Source organism: Crinia signifera, chromosome 3, assembly GCF_055691185.1.
Source record: "Crinia signifera chromosome 3, ASM5569118v1, whole genome shotgun sequence".
In the NCBI taxonomy this organism is placed as follows: Eukaryota; Metazoa; Chordata; class Amphibia; order Anura; family Myobatrachidae; genus Crinia; species Crinia signifera.
Genome location: NC_139219.1, coordinates 141,545,685 through 141,573,441, shown reverse-complemented (window position 1 = coordinate 141,573,441; position 27,757 = coordinate 141,545,685). Strand labels below are relative to the sequence as shown.

Sequence of the window (27,757 nt, the reverse complement as noted above, 5' to 3'; positions counted from 1 at the left end):
CGTCATGCCCTCATTACCATGCACACGCCCCGCGTTTGCATGGGAACGCCCATGAAACGCGGGGCGTACACATAGGGTAATGAGGGGCTGAAGCCCCTCACGCCCCTATACGCCCCCTTTGCGGCGGACGAAATCCGTCTGCGGCGAAGGGGGCTGCACATGCGCAGAATGACCTCTGCGCATGTGCAGAACAAAAACATCGGCGGTACGGCCGCACGCGGGCCGTACCGTCCGATTTAGAATAAGGGCCATAGTCAGGAGATCTCCAGAGATCTTCTGGGCCAGCCCGGAGCGATCAGAATTGCCTGCATCCTTTCCTTCCTAACCTTGCAGAGCACTCGAGACCGCAACGGAATCGGAGGTAACAGATACACCAGCCGATACAGCCAGGGCATTGTCAGGGCATCCACCGTCGCAGCCTGGGGGTTCCTGGTTCTAGCACAATACAGTTGAAGCTTGTTGAGCCAGGATGCCATCCGGTCTATCTCCGGGCAGCCAAAGCACTGCTCCAGGTGCATGTCGTGAGGAAGCCGGCTTCACAGTTTTTCATGCCAGAGTGCCCTTCAGCTTCTTTCTGCCCAGACGGGAATCCTGGTCACCTCCCTCATGCAGGTCCTGCTCTTTAGCCATCCCTGATGATTGATATACGCTACAGCTGTCCGAGTGCACCTGAACACCTTGGCTCAGGAGTAGATGGGAGGCTTGAAGCAGGGCCTCGTGGATGGCTCTGAGCTCCAAGATATTTATCGGAAAGGATGGACTCGTGGCTTGACCAACTGCCCTGGAACTGCACCCCTTCAGTAACAGTCCCCCAACCTCTTAGACTTGAGTCTGTTGTAAGAGGAATCTAATCCTGGATCTTGAACCTTCGCCCCTCCAACAGATGGGACAACTGCAGCCACCATGCCAGAAATATCCTGGTCTGAGGGGAAAGGTGTATCAACCGATGCATCTGCAGATGCGAACCCGACCACTTGCGCAGGAGGTCCTACTGAAATCCACTGGCATGGAAGCGGCCGTAATAAATTGCCTCATAAGACACAACCATTTTGCCGGTTGAATGGAGGACCCTGTCCAGTGGATATAACTTTAAAATAAATTGAAGAAAATTCTCTGGAGCTCCAGAGTGTGCATCCTCTCCTGATTTTTCTAAACTGGGCTGTGGGAGGGGGCATAGGGGAAGAGCCAACACACCATTTTGAAGTTTTTTATGTGCACTGACTCCATCATACTAAGTGAATCCCCAGTATCCCTAATTGTCAGTATAAATTACTCTATTATACTGTATGTGTAAATGCTAAGATCAAACCACAGTACAAATACTTCCTGGAGCAACTTACCAAGCAGGTGTCTTCAGTTTGAAAAGTTTTTCCGCAGCATTAATTACTTTTGTATGGTCATTCGCCAATATACTAGCCCCCATATAATATCCTACATCCCAGTAACTTTGCAGTTTTTCTAGGTTTCCTTTTTTACCAAGCAGACTGCTGAGTTTCACCCCTATGTGGACACAGAAAATAAAATCCCATCAATATCAAAAAGTAATACAAATACAGAAAGAAAAGAAAGAAACAAACAAAGAAAGAAAATCAAATTAAGAAAAACAAACAATCTATTGATTCTACACTACATTACACTAGACTAGCGATTCCCAAACTTTTTGGAACCACGGCCCCCTAGAGCATCAAAATGTTTTCAAGGCACCCACCCCTAGGCCAAATGTTTCTTATTGTAATTCAGAAAAAAATATATTAAATGGAGTACATTGTGTTTATAGATCACCGTTGTGTAGTGAGGGACAGGGTTTGCTTCTGTTTGTCCACATATGTTATGATTGGCAGCCACCAGTACTGGTTTTGCCTGTTACATTGCGCCCCCCCAAAAAAAAATATGAATTGATCCTGGTCCAACAACCCAAGGCACCCTTGCAAGTGTCCTGAGGCACTTCACGGTGCCACGGCACACAGTTTGGGAACCACTGCACTAGACTCTTTACATGCATGTGACCACTAAAGGATTTCAGTTTGTTTAAAATCAGAAAAGTTCTGATAATGATCAGGCAGAATGATAAATCTATGGGGGCCCATACACTAGTAAGATTTATCTTCAGATCTGGCTGGTTGGAACAAAAAATGGTTATGGATGAGTGACAGTTTGTCAGTTTTCCAGCAATTCCAAGCAAATGGTCAACTGTCATTTGCTCTCATCCATAACCATGTTTTTGTTCCAGCCACCTGACGACTGCATTATCCAATATGAGCTATCATTGTCTTAGATGAAATACTGTGTTATGACGATCCAGTTACCTTCCCAAACAAATTAATACTCAAATCTATACTATTTGGGCTCAAACGAGCGTGTGCTGTACATGTAAAACAGTAAGTGCCATCCATCAGGACAGATTTCTTTGAAATCTGGTGATTACATCATTTTTTAATAAAACATTTTTGTTTTTAGAGGGGTTACTTTACACAATTCTGGTCAATTCCTCAACCCATTCTCCATTTGCTGTGGAACTACAAGCCCCAGCATGGTTTTTATGTTAAGGCTTACATTTCCACAAGAACTGAAGGGCAACAAGTGGCAAAATAGTTTTCCTCATAAAACCTGGCATTTTGGAGGGCCAATCAGAAGGGAAGGGAGTTTGGGGTTCAATACAATTTTTAAGTTGTTGTCGCATGTTAGCTCTGGTCCTTTGGTTTTGACAATGAAAAGATGCATTGAAATGAAGCATTATATATTCAAATCTTTTTAATAACATCTTACAGGGAGTATTCAACGTAGTTTCCGAGTGTCAGAAAATTTCCAACAGTTTGAAATACTGATCAATGGTATTCAATCTTCTGACTATTGGAAAAGTTCCGACAGTCGGGAGGGCCGTGGATTGTTAAAAACAGCCACGAATTAGACAACCAACCGTTTTTGACAATGCAGATTCGACTTTAAAAAAAAGTTAATCTGTATGGTCTCCAATGCAGTCAAAAATGGCCACAATGAATAGAAGAGTGCCAAAATTTCTGTCAGAAATATCAGCACAGTTTAGAATGTAATTTATCACGAGCAGGGCCTTCTTTCCTCTTGTGCTTTTCTTAGAATAATATAAATATATCTATATCTGACATCCTAATACTTACTTCAGTGTCCTATCCCCTGATGAAATGGTCTTTATGTACCATGTACTGTCTTAAATTGCCTTGTATTGTAATTCGTTATTTAATAATTTTTTGCTCATTTATGTACTGTTAGGTGCTGCAGAACCCCTGTGCCGCCATAGAAATAAACAAAGTATCAGTAATAGGTCAGTATCCAGTTAGCCATGTTACTTGCAGTGGCTAATGAAATCCCCTTGGCTACCAAATTATCCTGTGGTGTGGTATGAGGCTCCGACAGTCGGGATCCCGACTGCCCGTACTCAGACAGCATGGAGGGCGCATAAGAGCCCCTTGCGGGCTCGCCGCGCTGCGCGCGCCACCTGCTCTATTCTCCCTCTATGGGGGGTCGTGGACCCCCACGAGGGAAAATAGCGGGTGGCCATCGGGCACCCGGCTGTCTGCATTTTGACAGTCAGGATCCCGACTGTCGGAAACGCGTCAGGCACCCATTATCCTGGATGCCACCAGTTATCAGGGATTTTGGGAAATCCCTGAAACCAGCCCATAGGGAGAAATTTACTAAGATGGGAGTTCTATTTCACATGGGATGTTGCTATGGGCAACCAATCGGAATCTACTTATTTAGCACCTTCTAGAAGATAATAGAAAGTAACTGATTGGTTGCTTATAGCAACATTCCATCTGTAATAGAACTACCATCTTAGTAAATTCCCCCCTTATTTCTTTTTGTGAAAACACATAGGATAGGGAACGTATCCTAGATCCTGTGTGTTTTTGAAGGAAAATTGGAAATTTTTCATATACTGTACTTTTTTTTATTATTATTATTATTATTGCATAGGGTGGGGATAAAAAACCTCCACAAAAATCCACCCGTTTTTCAAAAACAATGGTTTTCGTACTTTTGAGAAAAATGTTAAGTGTAGTAGAAGTTATTGATTATATATAGCTAAAATTTATAAAAATGATCATATGCCATTTATTGAGCCCTGTAAAACCGACATGTACTTGCACTTAGATGGAAGCTACTTGTTGCCACCAATTGTCAGGTGTGGATTTAGGGTCTAAGGCACCACTAGGCACAACAGTATGAACCACCCCTGCCATATACATATCTACGGAATAGCCATTTTCAGGCTGCTCACACTCCTCTCAAGATTGTGCACAGAATTTCAATGTGGAAATATATTGCTAGTTTTGAGCAGACAGTAATGATTATGCATCCAAGCGCTGCTCCAGGCACATGCCTAATTGAAATTTTAAAACGTTCTATTGCATTGCAAAACTTCTTCAGAAACACCTTTTTCAGTGTCAAAATTCAAGTCTGATTTAAATGTATTCCTTGAATGCAGGACACTGAAAGATTACTGTTCTTCTGAGAATGCTTAGCCATGATTTTCGTCGTCTGTCTCCTCAGAGTTTACACAGTTTTATAGTGCGCAGCAGCCAATTCCAAATATTCTGGCACAGTTTCCTTGGATAACTGATCTGGAACATTTCTCTTTGTTGAGGGTGAATGGACACACACATACATCTGCTGGTATACCCAAGCTAACTTATGCTGGCCATCTGTAAAGTAGTAAATGCTTACTAATTCATGTTTGGCACATTTTTTGGTTGTGACTGCCAATAACATTTCCTTGTCATAACCGGCCTCTAGACAACTCATTGTGACAGTGTTTATAGCATATAAAACACACAGTACTGACAGACAGTAGTAACTGACGTTGATGCAAATTATAGGTCAAAGAGTGCACAGCACTGAAAAGGTCACTCTTGTATGAAAAAAAAACGCTGTTACCACTAAATAAATACAATCAGTCACCATGTTATTTCTTGGACCTGAAAGGGTTAACATTGTCTAATACAGTACAACTGTAAACATCTTCCCAGGAAACTGGTGGAAATACCTATTTTTCGAAGTTCAAATGAAGAATCAAACTCCTGCCCAGCAGCCAGAAGCAGCACAGCAGAATTTATTCCAGAATGAAGCGTTGGCTCAGATTCAAAGGCTTTCCTGTACCTAAACAAACACATTCAGACTGATTTCTAAACATGAAATGAACAATTTAAGCAGAATATAATGTTGTACTTACAAAACGGTCTACTATTCTCAATAACCCAATATCAAACAATAGAATTTTGCCATTAGCTCAAAGTGATTAGCGTTACTTAATCTAAAATCATAGAGAAGACATTGGGCAGTGTTCAATGAGGCCAATTCGCCATGTTTCATGACGAATTTGTGCTATTTTTACTTTGGAAGGTGATTTTTTGTGTCAGAAAGTGAATCACCCTATTCAACGTAAACTTTTCACCGTCTGCGAACAGTGAATGGCGGACAATTCGCTGTCTGATAGTCTCCACAATTCGCTGTGGTTTTTCAATGTAAGTGTATTCAATGAGAAGACGGCGAATTGCTTTCTAAGTGATTTTCGCCTAGTGTCACTGTGTAGCAATCGCGATCTTGGTACTTGTTTCCTAGCATGGCGCCTATCGCATTGTATACCATAAGACTAAATATGGTATGTAATGCGATGCTGTACAATAAAAAAATACAATACAAATACAATGCAATGGTATACGATTTTTTATTGTACAACCACCCAGATGGGTCCTTACAATGTTAAATGCCCCCCCACTATCAATGCCAACCCGAAGCGTGGCGAGTGCAGCGAGCACGCGAGGGGCGTCGGTACGCGTCCTCCGACCTTTTCATACCCCACTATCCACGTCGGTGTGGAGTTGATTTTATATAGTGTGGCGAGCACAGCGAGCCTCCTAGCCACGCTTCGGGCTCAGTGCGCTTGCCACACTATCTAAAATCAACGCCAACGTGGATAGTGGGGGTATGAAAAGGTTGGAGGATGCGTACCGCCGCTGCGCTCGCAATGCTTCGGGTTCGTGTTGATAGTGGGGGTGGCGTGGGAGTGCATTTAACATTGTAAGCACCCATTAGGGTGCTTATACAAAAATAAATAGTATCGATGGCATAAGATGCCATAAGATGAAAAAATTGGGCGCCATGATAGGAAACAAGTACTGCCATCTTTACATGGTGAAGTGGAATGTGAACTTTTAAAATAATGTTTTTTGTTTTTTTTAAAAATTGGTGTAAAAAAATCAGGAATTTTATTCAGTGAAGGGGCATGCTATTTTTATTCATGTGCTTTTACAGCATATGAATATATATTTAATTAAAAAATATATATATTTTTTACGCATAACAGCCAGCAGGGGGCCGGGAGCCGCTCATTACATATTCATATATTCACTGCTCCCGATCATTACATATGCACGATCGGGAGCAGTGTTAGTGGCTCCTACCCGGTCCCCTGCTAGCTCTCCTGGGGGGCAGCTTGTGCTGCCTGGGTCCCGGGGAGCTCTCCTCCCACCCACATACATTCTGGGGCAGGCAGGGAGACTTCCATCTCCCTGTCTGTGGCATCCGCCGCAGGGGTTAATATTCACCTTCAGGGGCAGTGAGCCCCTGCGGCATTGAATACTGTTTCAGCGAGGACTGGCAGCGAAGGCTCCAGCCCTCCGGAACACGGCGACTGTGCAGCGAATCCTAAACAGGATTCGCTGCACAGCGCCATTAAAGTAATTGAATACTACCCACTAAATAACAGCTTAGAGTAATAGAACATTAATGTTGTACCTGTGGGAAAAAACTGCACATAAACAATTACCTTTTATGGCAGATATGATCAAATACCAATGGCTTCATATCTACGGTGATTTATGTGCAATAACCTGAGCAGTGTCTAATTTTACGGTGAGCTTGCTCTGCTAAGCATTTCAACCTAGAGACTCACACAATATTCCCTGTACTTCAGAACAAAGAATTAAAGGACTACTGAGGAATCAACAGTCTGTAACTTCCTATAGAGATGCAGTTCAGTGACATTATCTGGCAGAAAAGAGGACTAAAAGAAACTCAAAATACTGGTTAATTCAATGGTGGTTAAATTAGTTTGGAAGTTATTGTTTATGGCATTGCCCCTAGGGCCGCACTGTTTTTTTTAGAAAATTGCCCATCCCATTGTAGATTATATTAAATGATAGAAATCACTCCTGATTTGTGTGACTGGCATAAATGTACTCATACTACAGCTATAGGCCACATAATTCCATATAAAATAGAGAAAAGAATTGCGTTATTCCATATACAGTATAATTGTTTTTGGTGCAAAACAATACCTTATTGTTAAAATGGGTATGGATCATTAGGTCACCGTCACCAGCATTATGGCTGACAAGCATTAGGTCGACATAAATTAAGGTCGACATGAGTTAAGGTTGACAGGGTCATGAGGTCGACATGGGTAAGGTGGACATTGAAAAAGTCGACAGGCTGTTTTTTTTTACCGGAATGTCAACACAGTCAACATAAACACCAAAGTGTAGCGCTGTGCTCGCCATGCTTCGGGCTCGGTGCCTTGTTACGCTCGGCACACTATTTTATTCTCCCACCACGCCCTAGTGGATGGTAGGGCAGGAAATACCGCCCGTCGGCACATGTCGAATGGACATGGAGACTGAAACGTAGCACCACATCCGCTCGCCATGCGCCGGCACACTATTTTATTCTCCCACATGCCCTAGTGGATGGTAGTCAGTACCCATGTTGACCTAATGACCCTGTCGACCTTTCTGCAAGTCGACCTTAAGTCATGCTGGTGACCCAAGGACTGTATCCCATTTAAAATAACGTTTTAATGTTCTGTACAAGTAGAAGTTTATGGATTGTTCCTGCAACTAAACAGTTCTCACAATGAGTTTTTCATTATCCAAACACAACTGTATGAAGGTTCACTTACAGGAGAAAAAAAAGGATTCATAAGTTAAACACAAATGTCAATCATTTACAGTTGTGTGCAAATTAACTAAAACAAAGCTCAATCTTTATGGTAGTTTGTGAAAATATTTTATTTTATTTTATTAATCACATAGTACTACCGTTCTGGAAGGTTGTGCCACACTGCTAGAAAGTCAATCAGCACTTTAACAGGATCAGAGTGTTAATGCAAGTTCTAATTGATCAATTCCAGATGCTGTTTTATGTTTTCATCAACATTTCCTATTTTGGTGGCATAGATCTAGTATTGCTGTAAGTTTTAAGCAGCCACGGAACACTAGATTTACTGCATCAACAATAAAATACAGCAGTGGTTCGCAAACGTTTTTGAACCATGGAGCCCTTGAGTATCAGAATATTTTTCATGGCACCCCTAGGTCAAAAGTTTCTAGCTGATAAATTAGACAGTCTTTCTGTCAATTTTCCTTGCATATATGGTTCAAAGGAGATCTCTCACAGAAATCCATACTTCACACTTAAAATTATGTATGACCGTACAACTGTTAAGAGAGCATGATATTAGCAAATCTTGATGCAAACTTGAACCACAATAGGTTGTTTATTGTTTATAACCAAAACCACTCACAGCAGAACCAATCACAGTAGACAAAAAAATCATACAAGCACTAAGCTCTGCCCTGAAAGATGAGATAAGGTGAACACCACAACAGAGCTTTCGGCTGAGAACTTGGCCAATGCGATGCCAGCGTGAACAACAAAGCTGCCTTTCAAGAGAAGTATTTAAGGTCAGCAGACTCCATACAATCAAATAAAGTAAATTGCTTAATGTGCAATACCAGTTTAAGATACAAAGGAGCAGTAGTGGAATAAAAGGCTGTTCAAACCTAATAACGTCTTTAAAAAACAAAAGCACTTCTCAAAATGAAGCCAGACACTCTTGTTACCATATGAAAAGAGCAGCAAACTGCACCTTAAGGTAACCAAGACTGGTACTTGTTTCCTAGCAGGGCGCCCACTGAGCTATTTGCTTAGTGGGCTATTCTGCGTAGTGAAATCGCATCGCATGGCTTTTTGTGCCTTGCGATGTGATCTCATTGGTTCATTTAGTTAATTTATTCACTGCACCCTGAGTGAAATCGCATCACAGATGAGATGAGATCTCAGTAGTTGATATGATAAAACACCTAAAACAGCACCACTCAAGCGTGGCGAGCCCCGCAAGGGTACGCGGATTACTTTACATGTATTCCGCATCTGCTTGCCACGCTTTGGGCTCAGTGTCTCGCTGCGCTCGCCACACTATATAAAATCAACTCCACGCCGCCGTGGATATTGGCGGTATGAAAAGGTCAATAAATATAAAAGGTTCATATATATTATTGACAGCAGCAGTTAAAAAGCATAATTACTTTGCACAGTAAATGCCGGTGTTCCGTATGTTAGACTATCCTTATTTAAATAATGAAAAAGATAAGACTATGCAATAAAACAGGCTGCCGTCTCTGCAGCATCCACACTCGTCTGACTACTGGCAAAAGATGCAAAACCAATAGCTTCTACTTTTGCCAACGTAAATATAAGTTAGAAAATAAGGAAGTGGTTGAAATGACAGATGTGTGCTACAGACAATAGAGTCATCATATAAATAGAATTAAGGAAGCAGTCTTACAAAATGTGTGAGAAAATGTCATAGTCCTAACAGAATTTTTTACAATACTTTCATCTCTTTAACAAGTACATGAGTTAAAGATATTGGGTACTTTTTAAAACTGAAATACATATGCATAATAAGCACAAAGAAAAAACCCACTGGAACTCAACATAATGAGGTACAGTTACAAGAAATGTAGAGGACTAAAGTGTCAGAAAATAGGGCAGGAGTGTTACAAATTGGGGGTGGGGGGGGGGGTATTCAATGTAGGATGCTATATTTGACAAGGAAAATAGCGCCCACCATCTATTCAATGCTGCCGTTGCCGTTTCAACAGCATTGAAGGCGGATTTCAACAAAACAGATCGGATCATTTTAAAAACAAGTCGGATCTGTTTTGCCGGATATGGCCCTCGAATTTACTTCTGTTTCTCGACAATCCATGGCCATTTTCGCTAACAAGCCCCCTTTTTGACACTCGGCAGGTGGAACATTGAATTCCGCCTGTCAAGAAACTGTAGTGCTGGGTAAAATTGGGCTAGGATTCAGACTTTCGGAACATTCCGAAATGTTTAGTATTTAGATCAAGAGGCATCCTCTCTGCACCCTCGTTATATTTAAAAAAATCTCTGTCGAGATCTGTGCACATCTCTAAATAAAACATAATTATTTAAACAGATCAAATATGCAGAAGACATACTGTGCATGTATCCAGGCTTTCCAATGCAATAATATTTATATTGTAGCTAGCTTTCTAAAGTACCCCTTGTGAGGTTATCAGATTCACTGTAAATCTGTAATTACTATATTTTATTAGGTGTAGTAATTAATGTACTATTTTAGTCCGTCGGTACCCTCTTGTTCTCCATATATGTCTATATACTCCCTATATGTGTGTGTAGTTCCAGATCAGATCGCTCTCGCCCTAATATGGTCTGCCAGGAAATACCCAGGAAATAAGTCACCAAAAGGTTATGTCCCATTACCATACTTTTGTTCCTGCTATCACAGGAGGGTGGAAGCTGAGGGGCAATCTCCACAGGGGGGTTTACAATTCTTTGCAAACCTCTGGGCTCTAGCAGACTTTGTGGAACCGGCCACCACAGGGGGTGATCAGCCCATAATGTAATCAGCCGATTATTGTTCCTGCTGTTTACATGAGGGGGATAGCTGAAGGACAATCACCACAGGGGGTGATCAAATTCCCCTACTATCAACAGGAGGGTTGTCCACAGGGGGTGACCACCACATAATGTAATCAGACTGTGTTTTATATCTTGTGTTGACTCTGCTATGCATATCTTGGCTACTTCCAGACTTTCTGGAACCGACCCCAGCAGGGGGCAGAAGCAGATGGGCAGCAGCAGTACCTGGGAGGGGGGATAAACCTGACTTGAATCCACCAATAGGGATTGAGTGCAAGCCCACTGATGGTATGGAGAAGCGTGGGAAATTGGAAGTTTTTAAAATGACTTGTACACCTGCCAGCTCAGTATGTTAGTCGCAATCCGGTCTCAGGGGTCCTACCCTTCACTGGATCTTGTGGAACACATCGTTTGCCCGGGAAGGGGGCATCCTACCAAGCTCTGGTGTGGAGCGTCTGTGTTGTGTGGATTTACACAGGTTTCGGCTATCACTGCTGTGTGGATTAAGTGATAGTTTTGTGCTTTGGAACTGCTGCTACAAGGACTGCCATTGGACTGCTACCCGATAACGTTTAGATGCTACATTTGACTCTTTTTCCTGTCTTCATCTACTTTCGTGTGCTGTGATAAAAATAAACCATATTTTGGTTTCATCTGCTCGGTGTCTGAGTGATTGAGGAACTCGTACCCTCACATTTGGCGGCAGCGACAGTGGGATCATTCAGACACCAACCATCGAGCACAGAAAGCACAGAGAACAGAGGATCAGACCATATGTAAGGAAACGGAAAATGCAATAAGGTGATGTTCAGCAAGTGAGCAGGTGTCAGTCCTGTGAAAGGGAAAATGTTTCCAAGGAAAGAAAATCGATGCCTCAAGACCCCTGTAGCAGAGGAGCTCAGGGATGGAGGTTCTTCAGTGTATCGGCAGGCTGGGAAGCCGGATCTGTTATTTATTGTCAGGAAAATGCAGTCTATCTGGAAGTACTGGGAAGACGCTCAGCAGATGGTCAGCGGGTGGAGAGTATCCAGCATACAGGACAAAGTGTGTTACCTGGGGGATGCATTCCTGCACTGTAAAGGTGAGGCCACTTCTTGGAATCTGCTAGGAGAGCCAGAGTTTGTAGAATTTACAGAGGAAGTGATTGCTACAGTTACCCAGATGCTACAAAGAGGACAATATTCTGAGGCTGAAGGACAAGTCCAGAATAAATTGATGCCCCAGATAGAACCAGAGGAAAGGTCTAGAAGGGGGCTACTGCAATCTGGGCAGACAACCGAGGGGTCTGCCACAGAATTAATTGTTACCGCAAGAGAAGGGTCGTTGTCAGGGGGGCCCCTAACTGCCCTTGAAGAAATGAGTATGGAGGAGCTGATAGCAGAAGGTCAGCTGCGAGGTATACCCATCCAATCCTGCACTCGCGGGGAAATCCTTCAGCAGATCCTTCACGATCAGGGAGATCCTACAAATGCATTTGCTGATTATCGAGCCTGGATCCTCCATTTCGGTGCCCAGTTGAGTGTGTGGGAACAATTGCAGTGTCTGGAGGAGTGCTTCGTGGTGGCAGAGGAAGAGGCGATTGATCGGGGGCTCCTGGATACCCCAGCATGGCAAGATCAGTGTCGCAGGGGGCGTGATGAAAGGCACCGTTTGCAATTGCTTCTTCCCCATCCTAGGGAGGAGCTGCACTACTGCTTCCCTTTTGCTGAGGTGGGAGATGCAGAGCTATTATCCTGCTGCCAGGGGATCTATGAGGACTGCGTCCAAGAAGAGATCGCCGTGGTTAGAGGAGTATCCGACAACATCCAGGCCACCAGCCCACCAGTCACAGATGACGTCGTGTTTCGGGCTGCCCAGCATACTCAGCTGGGGAAGGAGGCTATCGCGGAGAAGGAGGTGTGCGCAGAAGTAGCTGCAGGTGAGCATCTGGCTTTTAAGGGGACAGAGCTGACACAGCCTGTCCTGCAGCCACCAGCGGAATTGTTTGTGATGGAGGGTCCCTCCTCAGCCCTGGACATTGAGACCAAATGCTGGACTGAAATGTGCCATGCCCCTAGTTTGGGTTTGGGGGAGGAAGGACATGACGGGGTGGTGGAAGTGCCAGGGCCAGAGCCCCTATATTGGCCTGCTGTTTGGCCCCTGTTCCTTGGGCAAGAGGGGGAGGTGGAAAGTGGTCCCTGCCCCATTGTGCCCAAGGCAAAAGTATTAGTAGGTTACAATGTTGCAGAGGGGGGGTACCCAGAATCCGAAGAAGAGGAATTGCTACAGCCCTTGTTAGTTCCAATGTATGACTTAGACGGTAATCATGCCCTTGCTGGTTCTGCAAACCAGCCGCCTTTTACAAGATGGGTTTGGTATGATGTCACCCTGTGGGACTCAGGTGGTATATCCAAACCCCAGATTCTCGGCTCTGCATCCCGCTATTCCAGGTTGTTATTGGTTCCTGAACAGCTGGGTACCGGGACTACAATAGTAGGGGAAGGAATGTGAGGTTATCAGATTCACTGTAAATCTGTAATTACTATATTTTATTAGGTGTAGTAATTAATGTACTATTTTAGTCCGTCGGTACCCTCTTGTTCTCCATATATGTCTATATACTCCCTATATGTGTGTGTAGTTCCAGATCAGATCGCTCTCGCCCTAATATGGTCTGCCAGGAAATACCCAGGAAATAAGTCACCAAAAGGTTATGTCCCATTACCATACTTTTGTTCCTGCTATCACAGGAGGGTGGAAGCTGAGGGGCAATCTCCACAGGGGGGTTTACAATTCTTTGCAAACCTCTGGGCTCTAGCAGACTTTGTGGAACCGGCCACCACAGGGGGTGATCAGCCCATAATGTAATCAGCCGATTATTGTTCCTGCTGTTTACATGAGGGGGATAGCTGAAGGACAATCACCACAGGGGGTGATCAAATTCCCCTACTATCAACAGGAGGGTTGTCCACAGGGGGTGACCACCACATAATGTAATCAGACTGTGTTTTATATCTTGTGTTGACTCTGCTATGCATATCTTGGCTACTTCCAGACTTTCTGGAACCGACCCCAGCAGGGGGCAGAAGCAGATGGGCAGCAGCAGTACCTGGGAGGGGGGATAAACCTGACTTGAATCCACCAATAGGGATTGAGTGCAAGCCCACTGATGGTATGGAGAAGCGTGGGAAATTGGAAGTTTTTAAAATGACTTGTACACCTGCCAGCTCAGTATGTTAGTCGCAATCCGGTCTCAGGGGTCCTACCCTTCACTGGATCTTGTGGAACACATCGTTTGCCCGGGAAGGGGGCATCCTACCAAGCTCTGGTGTGGAGCGTCTGTGTTGTGTGGATTTACACAGGTTTCGGCTATCACTGCTGTGTGGATTAAGTGATAGTTTTGTGCTTTGGAACTGCTGCTACAAGGACTGCCATTGGACTGCTACCCGATAACGTTTAGATGCTACATTTGACTCTTTTTCCTGTCTTCATCTACTTTCGTGTGCTGTGATAAAAATAAACCATATTTTGGTTTCATCTGCTCGGTGTCTGAGTGATTGAGGAACTCGTACCCTCACACCCCTTCTTCAGTTTTAGCAGTCATGGGACAGACCTGAGTCCACAGTAGCCAGGTCAACTAGTTGAGCTTTTAAACGTATTCATAACCTGAATTTATGGTGTTCATTATTTCAGAATTAGGCTAGGAATTATATTAACATTAGGAAATGTTACTGCATTATTTTTATGATATTGGTATGGTCATTAGCAAACTTAGACTGACCACATGACATGATGCAGATGGCTCCTATTCCTATTGTAAGAAACTATCCATCCAGGTCACGAAAGGAGACCAAAATCATTGGCTAACTAGACGGACAGCTGTTGAGGATGGGCGGGAGTTTGTGTGAGCATACTTAAGTCTATTGCTCAAACATGAATATTGTATCACTCTCCTGTTTGTATTTGTTACTAGAACTTTCCCAGACGTTTTGGAGCCAAAACAATGTCAACTGTGAATGTGTCAGCTGAGCTCATTAATATGTATAACCACAAGCAGCCATGTTCCAATCAGTGCTTCCTATTTATGTATCACACAGCATCAGAGAAATATGATGGCTAACCACTTAATGAAAAGCAATGAATACAAACCAGAATATGCCATTGTCCCGACTTTCGTTATCTGTGAAATTAGAATCCAGAAACATGTCTTTATATATCCTTCCTACAAGGCAATACATGTCTGAAGCAGCTTGGTCCTCGTGTTCTACCATAGGTAGCATTATCTCCAGGGCTTTCTCCCTGTCCCCTGGTAGTTTCCTCCTATGACAAAGAGAGAATGTTATACATCTAAGTTCAAGCACAGGTTTACGTTCCTTTAATTTCAAAGCTTTCATAAGAGTGTGATAGACTTTGGGGCAGATGTATTAAGCCTAAACAAGAGATAAATGCAAGGTTGATCAAGAGAGATAAACATCCAGCCAATCTGCTCCTTACTGACTTTTTTCAAACACAGCCATGGCAGTTAGGATGTGATTGGCTGGACGTTTATCGCTCTTTATCACCCTTGCATTTATTTCTTGTTAAGGCTTAATACATCTGCCCCAATGACGTGTAAGGTGCTACAGTGCTCTGCAGCAGACTGAGAAAATCAGAGCAAACATATCACAGGGACATACAAAAAAATAAATACCGGTGTAAAAACCAGCTAGAAGGGAAAATGGTATACTGTAGCTGTGACAAGGAGAGAATGTGGCACAGAGTGGATATTGGCAGTGCATTAGTGCAGGGGGAAGAAGGTTAGATAAAAATAGAAGAGGGATTTTCTATTGAATAGAGAGACACCAAGCCACAGTGTTTTTTTTTTTACATTTTCTGCTCTCAATCAAATTCCCCATGCAGCTTTATATACCGTGATATGCTAAACACCAGTGTCAATGAATTTACACAATGGCCTGGTGAGTAAAAAACAAAAACTCTGGCCATTACAAATAATAATAAAATAATAACAACAACAACAACAACAACAACAACAACAACAACGGTCTCCCTTATACGTTGAGTCTCGCTTGTCCGTGTATTCCAAAAACAGAAATATTTTTCTGAAAACCACGGTTTTTCAGAATATTTCTTTTTTTGCCCCACTTCCTCTTTTTTCCATACTTACTTCATCCCCCGGTGTCCACGGCGGCCATCGGAATCCTCTTCACTGGCATCTCCTTCATCGGCACACTCGCACAATGCACCCCTGGGAGCAGAGATGCCTCTGAAAAGGATTCTCAATGCTGCCGTGGATGACAGGGGACACCGTGGACTTTGAGGGACCATCGGGGCACCAGGTAAGCATGATTTTTTTTTCCCAAAATTCGCAAAACTCCCTTATCCAAAATGCTCGTGGTCCCGAGCATTTCAGATAAGGGATACTCAACCTGTAATAATAATAATAATAATAATAATAATAATAATAATAATAATAATACAACCTTAACTTTACTATACGGTCTACAATCTTAATCTCCTTGATGATTTACAAAAGTCTGGTTAAGACAGGCGGATAGAGCAATCAGCAGCAGTCACCGTGATAACAAACAAACAAACTGCAGGGGTGTACTGACACTAAATTTGTTTTTCTCCTCCCTTCTCTTCTCTCTTTTTTCTCTCTCCATCTACAAACCCCCCCCCATTTTTCCTCTTTCCCCTATCTTTAGCTTCCTTCTCTTTCTTTTTCTATTCTCTTTTCTGTCATACACCAGTCACTGGCTATATAATAAAGCATAATCCCCAGCAGAATTTCTCTGTCAAATTCAACTTAGTGGCCTGAAAAGCAAAAATTTATATTTATATTTTGGTGTAAAATAAGTAAAATAACCTTAAAACAAATATTCGCGGTCCACTCCATACATTGTGGTACTTTAAAATTGTGTGAGATTGGTAGCTCCCAACCAGAACTTTACTTGAATTGGACGATATCTACCTGTAAATAACTCATCCACAATCAATAGAGAACTCTGCAAATTGGAGTCTCAAGAACTTATACATGTTTTATGTATGTCTGTCTTGTCATGTCTAAATCAATTTTAATGAAGTTATAAATAAACGTTGAGTTTTAATTTCAAAGTGTGCCCCCAAATACAGAGAGTACTTTTTCTTTTTTCTCTTTACAATAGTAGTGGTACCTATATACACACTGTTAAAAAGTTTTGGGTCACTTAGAAATTTCATTATTTTAGAAAGAAAAGCACTCTTTTTTCAAGGAAGATAACATTAAATTAATCAGAAATACACTCTATACATTGTCAATGTTATAAATGACTTTACTAGCTGCAAACGTGTGGAGGCCCATTTCCAGCAACATCATTCCAGTGTTCTAAGGGTACATTGTGTTTGCTAATTGCGTTACAAAAACCCTTGTGCAATTATGTTAGCACATCTGAAAATGGGTTTGCTCCCTAGAGAAGCTATAAAACTAGCCTTCCTTTGAGCTAGTTGAGTATTTAGAGAATCACATTTGTGGGTTCGATTACACGCTCACAATGGCGAGAAAGAAAACTTTCATGTAAAACTCAACAGTCTTGTTCTTCAAAATGAAAGAAATGGTACCCATACAATGCCAGTGTCAACATCTACATTGAAGAGACGACTCACTCCATTTTGCAACACCATGCCATACCCTGTGGACAACGCTTCATTGGAGCTAATTTCCTCCTCCAACAGGACAAAATGACCCAAAGCACACCTCCAAATTATGCAAGAACTATTTAGGGAGGAAGTAGGCAGCTGGTATTCTGTCTGTAATGGAGTGGCCAGTGCAGTCACCAGATCTCAAACCCATTTAGCTGTTGTGGGAGCAGTTTGGCTGTTAAGTGCCCATCAAGCCAATCCCACTTGTGGGAGGTTCTTCAGGAAGCATGAGGTGAAATTTCTTCAGATTACCTTAACAAATTAACAGCTTGACTGCCAAAAGGTCTGCAATGCTGCAATTGCCCTTATGTACTCCACATCCTGAATCCGTTATAAATACACTTATGCACACACACGGTACACTGTCAAAGGTGATCAGCTATCTTTTGTTGGTAATTAACACAGGGAACATTTTGACAACAAAAGCACAGGGTGTTAGACAACACTATCATAACTAAAGCCTCCACCGGAATGTTTATGGCCAAAACCGGTAACTGTTGAGTAAAGGTCACTCTGGAAACAGGTTGAGTTCTAGAGCCTAAATCTGTGGTCCCATTAAGCTGCGTAAAGCTTACGCATAACACATTTTGTGTCATACTCTACAGTACGGTGAAGCTGTAGTCATATTATTAGTAGAGAAGAAACTGTCAACTGCAGGAGTTTCCTTTCAAAGAGAAAGGCTTCTGTTACAAAATGGGAAAGCAGGCTTTGGTACGGGAGGGTTTCTTGCCCCCTTGGTGCAGGATTAGCACTCGTAGGATAAGTATTTTCCTGGCATGTTGTGGGCATGCAAGTGGAATTGTAGGCTTCTCTGTGGAGAGGGTACACAAGAATCCATTTACACTAGGTTTTGGGCTGGCACAAGTGTTCACAGATGGTAACTTTAACAAGAGGATGGACTGGGTGGCTCAGATTCATTGACGCAGCCAACAGCATTTGCATCTAAATCTGTCATTTTACATGAAGATAAATACATAACTAGAACAATGTACACGCTCATTTAAAACTAAAAGACTCTGAGAATTAAGTATATATTTATACAGATAGGTATTTTATTTGCATATATTATTTGCCCAATCTGAATTTCTTTCAATGACAAAGTTTGCATTACAGAAAACCATGGGTATATTAGGTCAACAATGTCCAGGCTGCCCCCAAAAAAGGTGACATACACAATGTTGACAGTGGAAAAAATGTTGACACATGAAAAAAAGGTTGAAGTGAGTTTTTCATATTTTTTTGGGTGTACATTTTTAGATTTTATCATCATGTGGACTCCAAAGTAGTGTGGACTGCAATAGTATTTATAAAAATGCAGGCTATGAATTTACTAGAATTCCCAAATGTCATGTCATGCGCTTGAAAGACAGAGGCTGTTTAGTTGGCACTTCATTTCTCTCAAATGCTCCCCCTCTGTGTGTTTCCACAAGATCTTGCAGTCAAAATGGTTGCCTCCACAACAGGTATCATCACTTGAACAATATAGAGCATCTTTCAATAGTTAAGAACTTCAAAAATAAAAATCATGACCTAATGTCACTTTTTTACAGTTTCTAATAACAAAGCACCCAATTAAACGACATTGCAGATACATTTTGTGCCTCAGTTGGTCACATGATAGATAAATGGTCATTAAAACTCAGAGTTAATTAAAAAACCTGTAAAGTAAATGGTAGTAAACCTTTATGTTTCTCAAATGAAACCCATATTATAGCAATAAATCCAGCACCAAGCAATTTCAACAAAGTGAAAATTCTCAAACGTTTGTGAAAAATTCTATTGAAGTGGATCATAATGCAATGCTCCATTAAACAATTTGATGTCTATACAGTCTAAAATCTATGTAGTCTAAAATCTATTTGTAATCTAAAATCCCAGTGTAGGCTAAAATCAAACTAGTTGGGAAGAAAATAGTACTGATTAATTATCATTGTATACAAGTTACTGAATTTTTTTTTCTCACCTGTTTAGTGCAAATGCATAATGAAACTTCACATGGGGATGGGAGGACAAATCAAAGGTTGGCAGTCTTTCCAATGTTTCCACTAGCTTCACAATTGAATCGTAATCCTTTTCAGATAAACCGTTTATACAAGAGATCAAAGGAGAATAATTAAAATTAGGATACTAGTAGACTGATGTAGCTTGTCATGTATAATATGTAGATGCAACCACAGAAAGGTTTCCAGATGCCCGAAAGAGAGCTTCTTCATAAATCCTGTGGCTGCAGATCTGTATACCTGATGGGAATTGTGTATCGCTCTGCAAACTGGACAACCATCAAATGTTAAATGAGAAATAAGTAATAGACAAATGTGATAATACATTTAATATAAAAGGTATGTGTTCTTGAATCACTGTGCCATAAAATTATTTTCATGGCACCCCTAAGCAAAAAGCTTTTATTAAGAAATTCAGAATTTTTTTAAAAGTTAAGTATAATGCACTTATTCTTAAGTTCAGCTGTGTGGTGGTTGACAGGGTTGCACTCCACATATTTTAGGACTGGCAAGGACCAGGACTGGTTCTGCTGATCACAATGACCATAACTAATCAGATTTGGACCTCCAACCCCTGGCATCCCGGCAAGTGCCCTGCAGAATGACAGGGTGCTCCAACACCTAGTCTGAGAACCATTAGCTTACTGTTATTTGTTTTGCTTTAAGTTAGTTTTATTTATCATAAATTCCAACACTAATAGGGCATACACACGTTGAGATTTGTGCTTAGCGATGTGTGCTAAGCGACTAAGTGTTGGTGAATTTCCGATGTCTAGATCACCCATACACATGGGCCAATGAGTGCAAACGCCTGTATTTTCTATGCACTGAATAGATATTTAATGCATGCACTAAATATCTGAGCCGGTGATGGTGGCGTGTGGGACCGCCGATCCCTCTCACTATGGGGTGTACACGCGAAGTGATTTGTGATTAATTTCTAAGTGATCTAGAAAGATCACTTAGAAAATAGGCAAAAATCGTCACGTGTGTATGACCCCTTAGGAAATTACTTAAAAAAACTACATTTATGTTGCTGTATGTGTTCAAGCGCTGATTTTTGTGAAGTTAATATCGTGTTTGTTGTACTTCTCCTTTAATAGGCCCCCCAGCTGTCAGTCATATAAGCGAACTCTTCTAGTACTTTGTTGCTTATTTCAGGTAAACGCTAGTGTAGCAAAGCAAGTAAACAATAGAGCAGTGATTTTCAACCTTTTTACCTTGCGGCACACTAAATTTTAAATTGCCAAGGCACATCATGAGATTCCCACAGGGCAAAACACATTGGCCCCCATAGGAAAAAAGAAAAATATTGGCCCCCATATAAAAACCAATCACACTGGTCCCCACAGGTAATAAAAATAAAATACATTGGCCCTTTACATGAAAAGAAGAGACCAGTAAATAACAGTTGAACTGGTGGTGGCTGTAAACTGGTTTGGCCATCTCTAGATCTGGGGGCACACTTGGGAATAGCTCACGGCACACTAGTGTGCCATGGCACAGTGGTTGAAAAACACTGCAATAGAGTAACGCTTTAAACACATAACTAAACTCATAAAAAGAACCAGTTATTTTTGTAGTGCATTTAAATTTATTTTATGACACATAAATTGACGACACGTTTCAAGCAAAGACTTCTATACCTGTATATTTCTATATGACAAGAGAAAATTGATAATTATATCAGGCGATAAAACTTCAACATTATCTACACGCTGGCGGATTCTTGTCAGCTCTGCAGCCAGCTCTTTCCCAGTGTACTGGTTACGTGCACGTCTGATGTCATTGAGAATGGCTTCTCGGAAATACTGGCTAGAATAAAAAATAAAAAAATTCAAATTAGAAAAATATATTTACTCAAAATAGTAAACTCAAAAGAGATATACCCCGGTTTTTTCCCCCAAGTTTTTTTCCTTGGTCACTTCAATTTAAGAGCATCCTCTCCAAAAAAAAAAAAAATCAAATAAACACTTTCGGGTGAAAACACGCAATATTCACAATTGTGACCATGAAAACGGGTCAGATATCAGGGATTTTTTTCTCCCGCCAAAGTCAGTAACTTTGCACTAGGACAAGCTCGTACTCTTATTTACTATGCTAAAGTATATTACTGAACCACTCTAAGACGTCCTGACATAATTTTAACTAGATCGATGCTTCTTCATACGTTTGGTTATTTTCATCTAAAAAGCGAAACTTAAGGTGTATTGCCGGAACAGAAGATATTGACTTAGAGCAAAACGCTTTTGCACATTTCTTATTCAGGTCAAGTCACAACTTTTCTACACTAGCCGATTTTGAAGGGCTCAATTTCAACTTTTTCACTCTGCCCTAAGGTACATACTTAAAACTGTAATGAAAAGCTACAAAGAAAAAGACACAATTAAAACACACTGCTGACAATTGCCATCCACCAGATACCAGCAGATGGCACGCCGGTGGAATGGCAGAGAACAACCCCATCTGTAGCCAGGATACAGACATTTCAGGCTGAGGAGCTAAAGTTTTATCATTTACAAATAAAGTTGTATGCAAGTTGGGAGTATTTGCTCCAGCATTATGTGCGATGAAGTAAAATGCATATATTCGACTAAATGCAGAAATGTATTTATTAACCTTTTGAGTGCCAACATCTATGACAGATGTTCACAATATCCGCACCAGTCACATTTGCTATATAAATTCAAATAAAAAATGTTGTGTAAATTTTTTTTTCCTATATAAACAGTACAGATCCTGATGATTAATTAAGAGGTTTGCTTGGCAATTTCCACACCTATTTAGACAAACTCAATTTGCACTTAAAGGGTTTATTTACAGATCCTTATACACCGCTGCGTATTTGTAATTCTGTTGCGCTATACAATTGGAGACAACAGTGATTAAACAAACTGGGTAGATACAAACCGACATAGAGGTAGGAGGGCCCTGCTCGCAAGCTTACAATATATAAAAAGGGTTAATATTTACTTCTATAGCACCTGCATATTCTGTTGTTCTTTACAATTGGGAACATATGTACACATCTTTGCAAGTGAACTACCAAGTTCCATAAGTTTGGGTTGTGATGAGATCACAGATCTTTTCATAATATATCATCACACATAAGGCCATATTTAATGCGTTCGGGGAGAGGGGTTAAATGTTGGGGATCCCTGTAAACAAGCGATCCTCACCGTTTAACCCACGTGCTGGCCGCTCACCCTATTCTACATTTTGTTCTAACCTCGCTGTCAGAGTATGGCGAAAATTTTCCCAAACTGAGAGGCTCGCAGCTAATGCAGGGTGCCCGCTCCATTTAGCAGTGAGCCTCGCTGTTTTAGTGGCCGCATACGCCGTTTCCCCACCACTACAAAAACCTAGTGAGGTGGAAACGGCGTGTGCAGGGGGTCAGTTGAATATTGACCCTGCGAGCTGTGAAAGCGAGCAGTTAGAACTGCTTGCTGCCACAGTTCGCAAAAATCATTGAATACACCCTATAAAGTGATGACATCATCAGGCTTCTGCTCAATGCTGCACATCAAAGAAAATATTGCAATTAAAACCCCAGCCTGTCCTTTTCACAATAAAGGTAAGAGGATGGCTTAATTTCCAGGGAATTTAAGGGCACTCCCCGAAACTCTGGAATCTCACGAACATTCTGAAAAAGAATGTATAGGCCACATATTTTAAACTGTGTCCACTTCTGCATCGTGCCATAAGCATATATTTTTTTTCTACTTTGCAAGGCGCCACAGTGCTCGGCACAGGCAACAGCATAGAAACAAAGTATACACAAACCATCAACATAGAAAGGTTGACAAAATAAATGTAGCAGAGAGATACTGAAACCTACAGTATGGTTAATAGATGTACAAGCAAATATTTTACACAGCGCTACTATGAGGAAGAATAAATGTAGATAACCACCATGGGATAAAAGTTGAAATTAAACATTTATTTCATTAAACCAATCTAGAACAATTGATAGCTAAAAAAATGTAAGTATAAAAAAGTGAACATATTGATTATAGCAGCAGTTGTGAGAATTTATGCCATAATGGAGCAGCAGTCTCACTTGATATAATTGAGCTTTGTTGGATTACAGTCCCGTTCCTATGATGACCTCCAATTTTATGAACAATATCCTTTAAGCTGATCACAGTCGCTCACTATTGATGGATCCTCACTCACTGGGTGTTGGCTTGTCGCCAAGGGGTATCCTGGAGTGAAGGATAATTTACAGCAACGGGTAGGCTTGAGACCCAGAATTCGAGTTCTGAAAGTCCTGGGAAGGAAAAGGTAGGTCTGGTCCGGGGCTGAGATGGCTTTGATAAAGCCAGTTGAACTGGCACACAGGAATTATCGCCACAGATCAGCCTCTCTTGACATTCACCATATTGGATCCACTTAGAGTGCCATCTCAGCCCCGGACTAGACCTAATTTTTCCTTCCCAGGACTTTCAGAGCTCGAATCCTGGGTCTCAAGCCTACCCGTTGCTGTAAATTATCCTTCAATCCAGGATACCCCTTGCGACAAGCCAACACCCAGCGAGTGAAGATCCATCAATAGTGAGCGACTGATCAGCTTAAAGGATATTGTTCATAAAATTGGAGGTCATCATAGGAACGGGACTGTAATCCAACAAAGGTCAAATATATCAAGTGAGACTGCTGCTCCATTATGGCATACATTCTCACAACTGCTGCTACAGTATAATAAATATTTTCACTTTTTTATACTTTTACATTTTTAGCTATCGATTGTTATAGATTGGTTAAATGAAATAAATGCTTAATTTCAACTTTTATCCAATGGTGGCTATCCACATTTATTCTTCCTCATAGTAGCGCTGTGTAAATATATTTACTTGTTTTTCTGTTTAAGTGGAAGTTACTACCCCACACCACACAGCAGCTGGATTATTAACCCATACCAGCGCACATAGGTGCCGATTCTGTGGGTGCTTGAGGGTCCGAGCACCCACGGAAATTGCTGAGCGCTCAGCAGCGGCCCACTTGTTTGTGTCCCACTGCACTCTCCCTCCCTCGTCGCTGGCACAGGTACTGTGTGGGCATTTATATACCTGCACTGTAGGGGCATTTATGTACTTGGCACTGTGGGAGGGGGGGATTTTTGTACCTGCACTGTGTGGGCATTTATGTATTTGGCACTGTTGCCATAATTTGGATGGAGACAACTGTGCTGCAGAATATAAATCAGTATTATTTTGTGTTCACGCCCCTTTCCCATGAAGCCACTCCCCTATATTTCTGGCTTGAGCACCCACCAGCAAAAACATAAATCAGCACCTATGCCAGCGCAAGTCTGTCCCCGTAGGGGACATGCCAGTTCTCCTGGTTAATAGATGTGCCTGCACAGTTGAACATAGTTGCAGCTCTGTACTGGTCTCCACTAAAACTTGCAGCATGTCAATGGCACAGGATTTTCTAATATGTTATATTCCTTTCCCTTTTCTAGAGGAACTTTTTACAGCCACTGTGGCAGCTGTTGGGACCTTAATATAATCCTGAACATACACTGCACAATAAAAATATTAGTGATACCATTCATTATGCCTGGTCTTGTCGACATTGTATCATCATCATCATCTCATATGGCACCACCGATCATCTGGAGAGCCATAATGAGAAACAATAGCACTGAAAGCACAAGCACTTCCCTATACCAAGTACAAAAACAACTGTATGGGGATAAAAAAAACCACTAAAATAAGATGACTAAGTGAATGATAATCATACTTATCCAAATTTCAAGTGGCTTTCCTACTAAAGTATTGACAATAGTTTCCCATCTCCCACATGCCACCCAATTCCCATATTTTGATATAAAACAGCAAATCCCATAAACCCTCAGCCATGACCTCTTAATACAAAATGCTCTGCTTGTGAACTTCACCTTTATTTTCCTATGGTTTAATTGAATGTTGATGTAAGGAATTGATTAAAATGCAATTTTTAAATAATAAAGAACTAATTCAGCATATATTGCTACTGTATAGAGACTTAGGGGAAATTTGTAGCAAAGCATTCTAGACTAGGTGGAAGTGTTCAAGTGATATGGTCAGGTAATAATGTGAGGCACCAGTGTTGTGTGTCACAGCACAGGTTATATACAGGGGCTGTGCCTTTGAATTCCTGTACACCAATGTAAAACCCAAGTATACAATTATACTACCCTGTGCCTGTAGTACACTATGCCACCCTTTATTTCCAGGAACACTATGCCAGTCTTACCAGCATGTACACATTTGTAGTATATCATGTGCTATACAATCACTAGTACACCAGCCTGTGATTGCTCATAAATTAGTATTTTAAACAATGCACCTGGGAATCAAAGAAAACTAGTATATTAGTCAGTGTGCACAGCACAACTAAATGGAATATGTGTAGTACAGGTTGAGTATCCCGTATCCGAGTATCCGTTATCCGAATTATTCCGAAAACCATACATTCCAGAAAGTGAAAAAAAAATTTTTTTTTTGCTAAAAACTCACTGGGGACATTTGTAACAGCCCTAGTGGTGACATGATATGTAACTGCCACTATATATGTACAAGAAAATGATTGCTTGACATTCAAATTCAATATCTGAGATAGTACACAAATTTGGTTTCATGTTTTGAAACCTTGTTTTTTGAACAATTAAAATATATGTGTGTATTGTATGTGGTAATAAAATATATTTGTGTGTATTTTATGTGTTTATACAGCATACATGCAAGATACTTCAAAATACATAATTGAAATATTAAAATATTCCGAAATACGGAATAATCCGTTATCCAAAATTCTCCTGGTCCCGAGGATTTTGGATACGGGATACTCAACCTGTATATATGTACACTTAGTAGGGTTAGGGTTAGGCTGTGGGGTACAGGGGTTAGCATGTGTTTTTTTTATTGTGGCTAAGTGGGCATAATAAATGGTGATGGTCAGTAAACACACTTCTGTACTTTCAATCATGGAGCATTAATCAATTTAATTAAAACGCACATACTGTACACAAAAAAGGTAGACTATCGCTCATTACAAATATTCTCAAGCATTAAAAAAAAGATGTTTATCACTATTTGTAGAGTGTAGGTAGACAACAGTGAAAAGACCTCACCATGAGCTGGCCTGTGCTATCTTCAATATTTGAATAAAGCGATCTACCAGAGGCAAACAGATGGGGCCGAGAAGTAACTCAAAGTTAGGCTGCATCAATTCAGTCAATCCTTTCATGAAGCTGCTTTCACAGCAGAACACCTTGTTATGTGGTGTAGTCATATAAGCAATAAATGTGTAATTAGCCGTGCACATCTGCAACAAACAAGCAAACAAAACACATTAAAACTAAAAAATGACATTACATTATATTGTATATATTAAATGCATCTGTATTACGGTACACAGTGGAAGATGTACTAAGCCATCAAAAGAGAAAATGACTCTCCAAGTCTTAAGGCCCCCATACACTATGCGATTTGGGCACGATTTCACCCGATTCGGATGAATCGGCTGTGAAATCGGCCCAAATCGCACTTGCAGACACCCCGTCCGATCCGATGCGCGGTCCCGTGCGCATCGGATCGGGAGGTCGGACGGGCTGCACATAAGATTTGGTAAATCTTATGTGCAGCCCAGCCCCGGAGCCGTGCGGGGGATGACAGCGGGCGGAGGATGCCGGCTATAGAGAGCCGAGCAGGGGGAGGCTGCATAGGGAGCCGGGCAGGAGGAGGGTGACAGCGGGAGCAGCGCGCTGGGCAGGGAGGATGACGCTGGCTGCCGGGCAGCGGCGGGAGCCGGGAGGAACACACTAACTTGAAAAAAAAAAGCCCATACAGATGACTAGCAAGCCATTGATTGGCTGAGACCTCTCAGCCAATCAATGGTTTGCTAGTCATTCTGTATGGGCTTTTTTTTTTCAAGTTATCTGTGTTCCTCCCGGCTCCCACCGCTGCCCGGCAGCCAGCGTCATCCTCCCTGCCCAGTGCGCTGCTCCCGCTGTCACCCTCCTCCTGCCCGGCTCTCTATTAGCTGGCATCCCCCGCCCGCTGATGACCCCCCCCCCCCCCCCCCCCCCGCACGGCTCCCTCCTCCTGCAGCTCCCCGGGGACCGCATATGATAAATCCATGCGATTTATCATATGCAAACCTTGGCACATCAAGTGCCTAATCGTGTGTCCCCCTCCCGGGGAGCTGCAGGGTGAAATCAGGTCCGACTTGTCCTTAGGACAAGTCGGACTAATGTATGGGGGCCTTTAGTACATCTGCCCCATAATAAGCTGTTGGGCAATTAAAAACCATCACTAAACTAAAACTACAAGTTAATACCGTCTAGTGATCACAGAGCCCGATGCCTACACAACACATGCAAC

General features: G+C 41.8%; 1 protein-coding gene across 1 annotated transcript in view; it reads right to left on the bottom strand.

The window, feature by feature from the left end:
• Window positions 1-27,757, bottom strand: part of MAP3K5 (mitogen-activated protein kinase kinase kinase 5) — a 159,621-nt gene that overhangs the window by 84,970 nt on the left and 46,894 nt on the right. The window contains exons 4-9 of the mRNA XM_083176623.1: window positions 26,506-26,699; window positions 21,035-21,203; window positions 19,352-19,458; window positions 14,860-15,030; window positions 5,024-5,136; window positions 1,341-1,500 (exon numbers count right to left, since the gene is read on the bottom strand). Coding sequence (XP_083032749.1) covers window positions 1,341-1,500; window positions 5,024-5,136; window positions 14,860-15,030; window positions 19,352-19,458; window positions 21,035-21,203; window positions 26,506-26,699 — 914 coding nt within the window. The remainder of the gene's footprint in view (window positions 1-1,340; window positions 1,501-5,023; window positions 5,137-14,859; window positions 15,031-19,351; window positions 19,459-21,034; window positions 21,204-26,505; window positions 26,700-27,757) is intronic.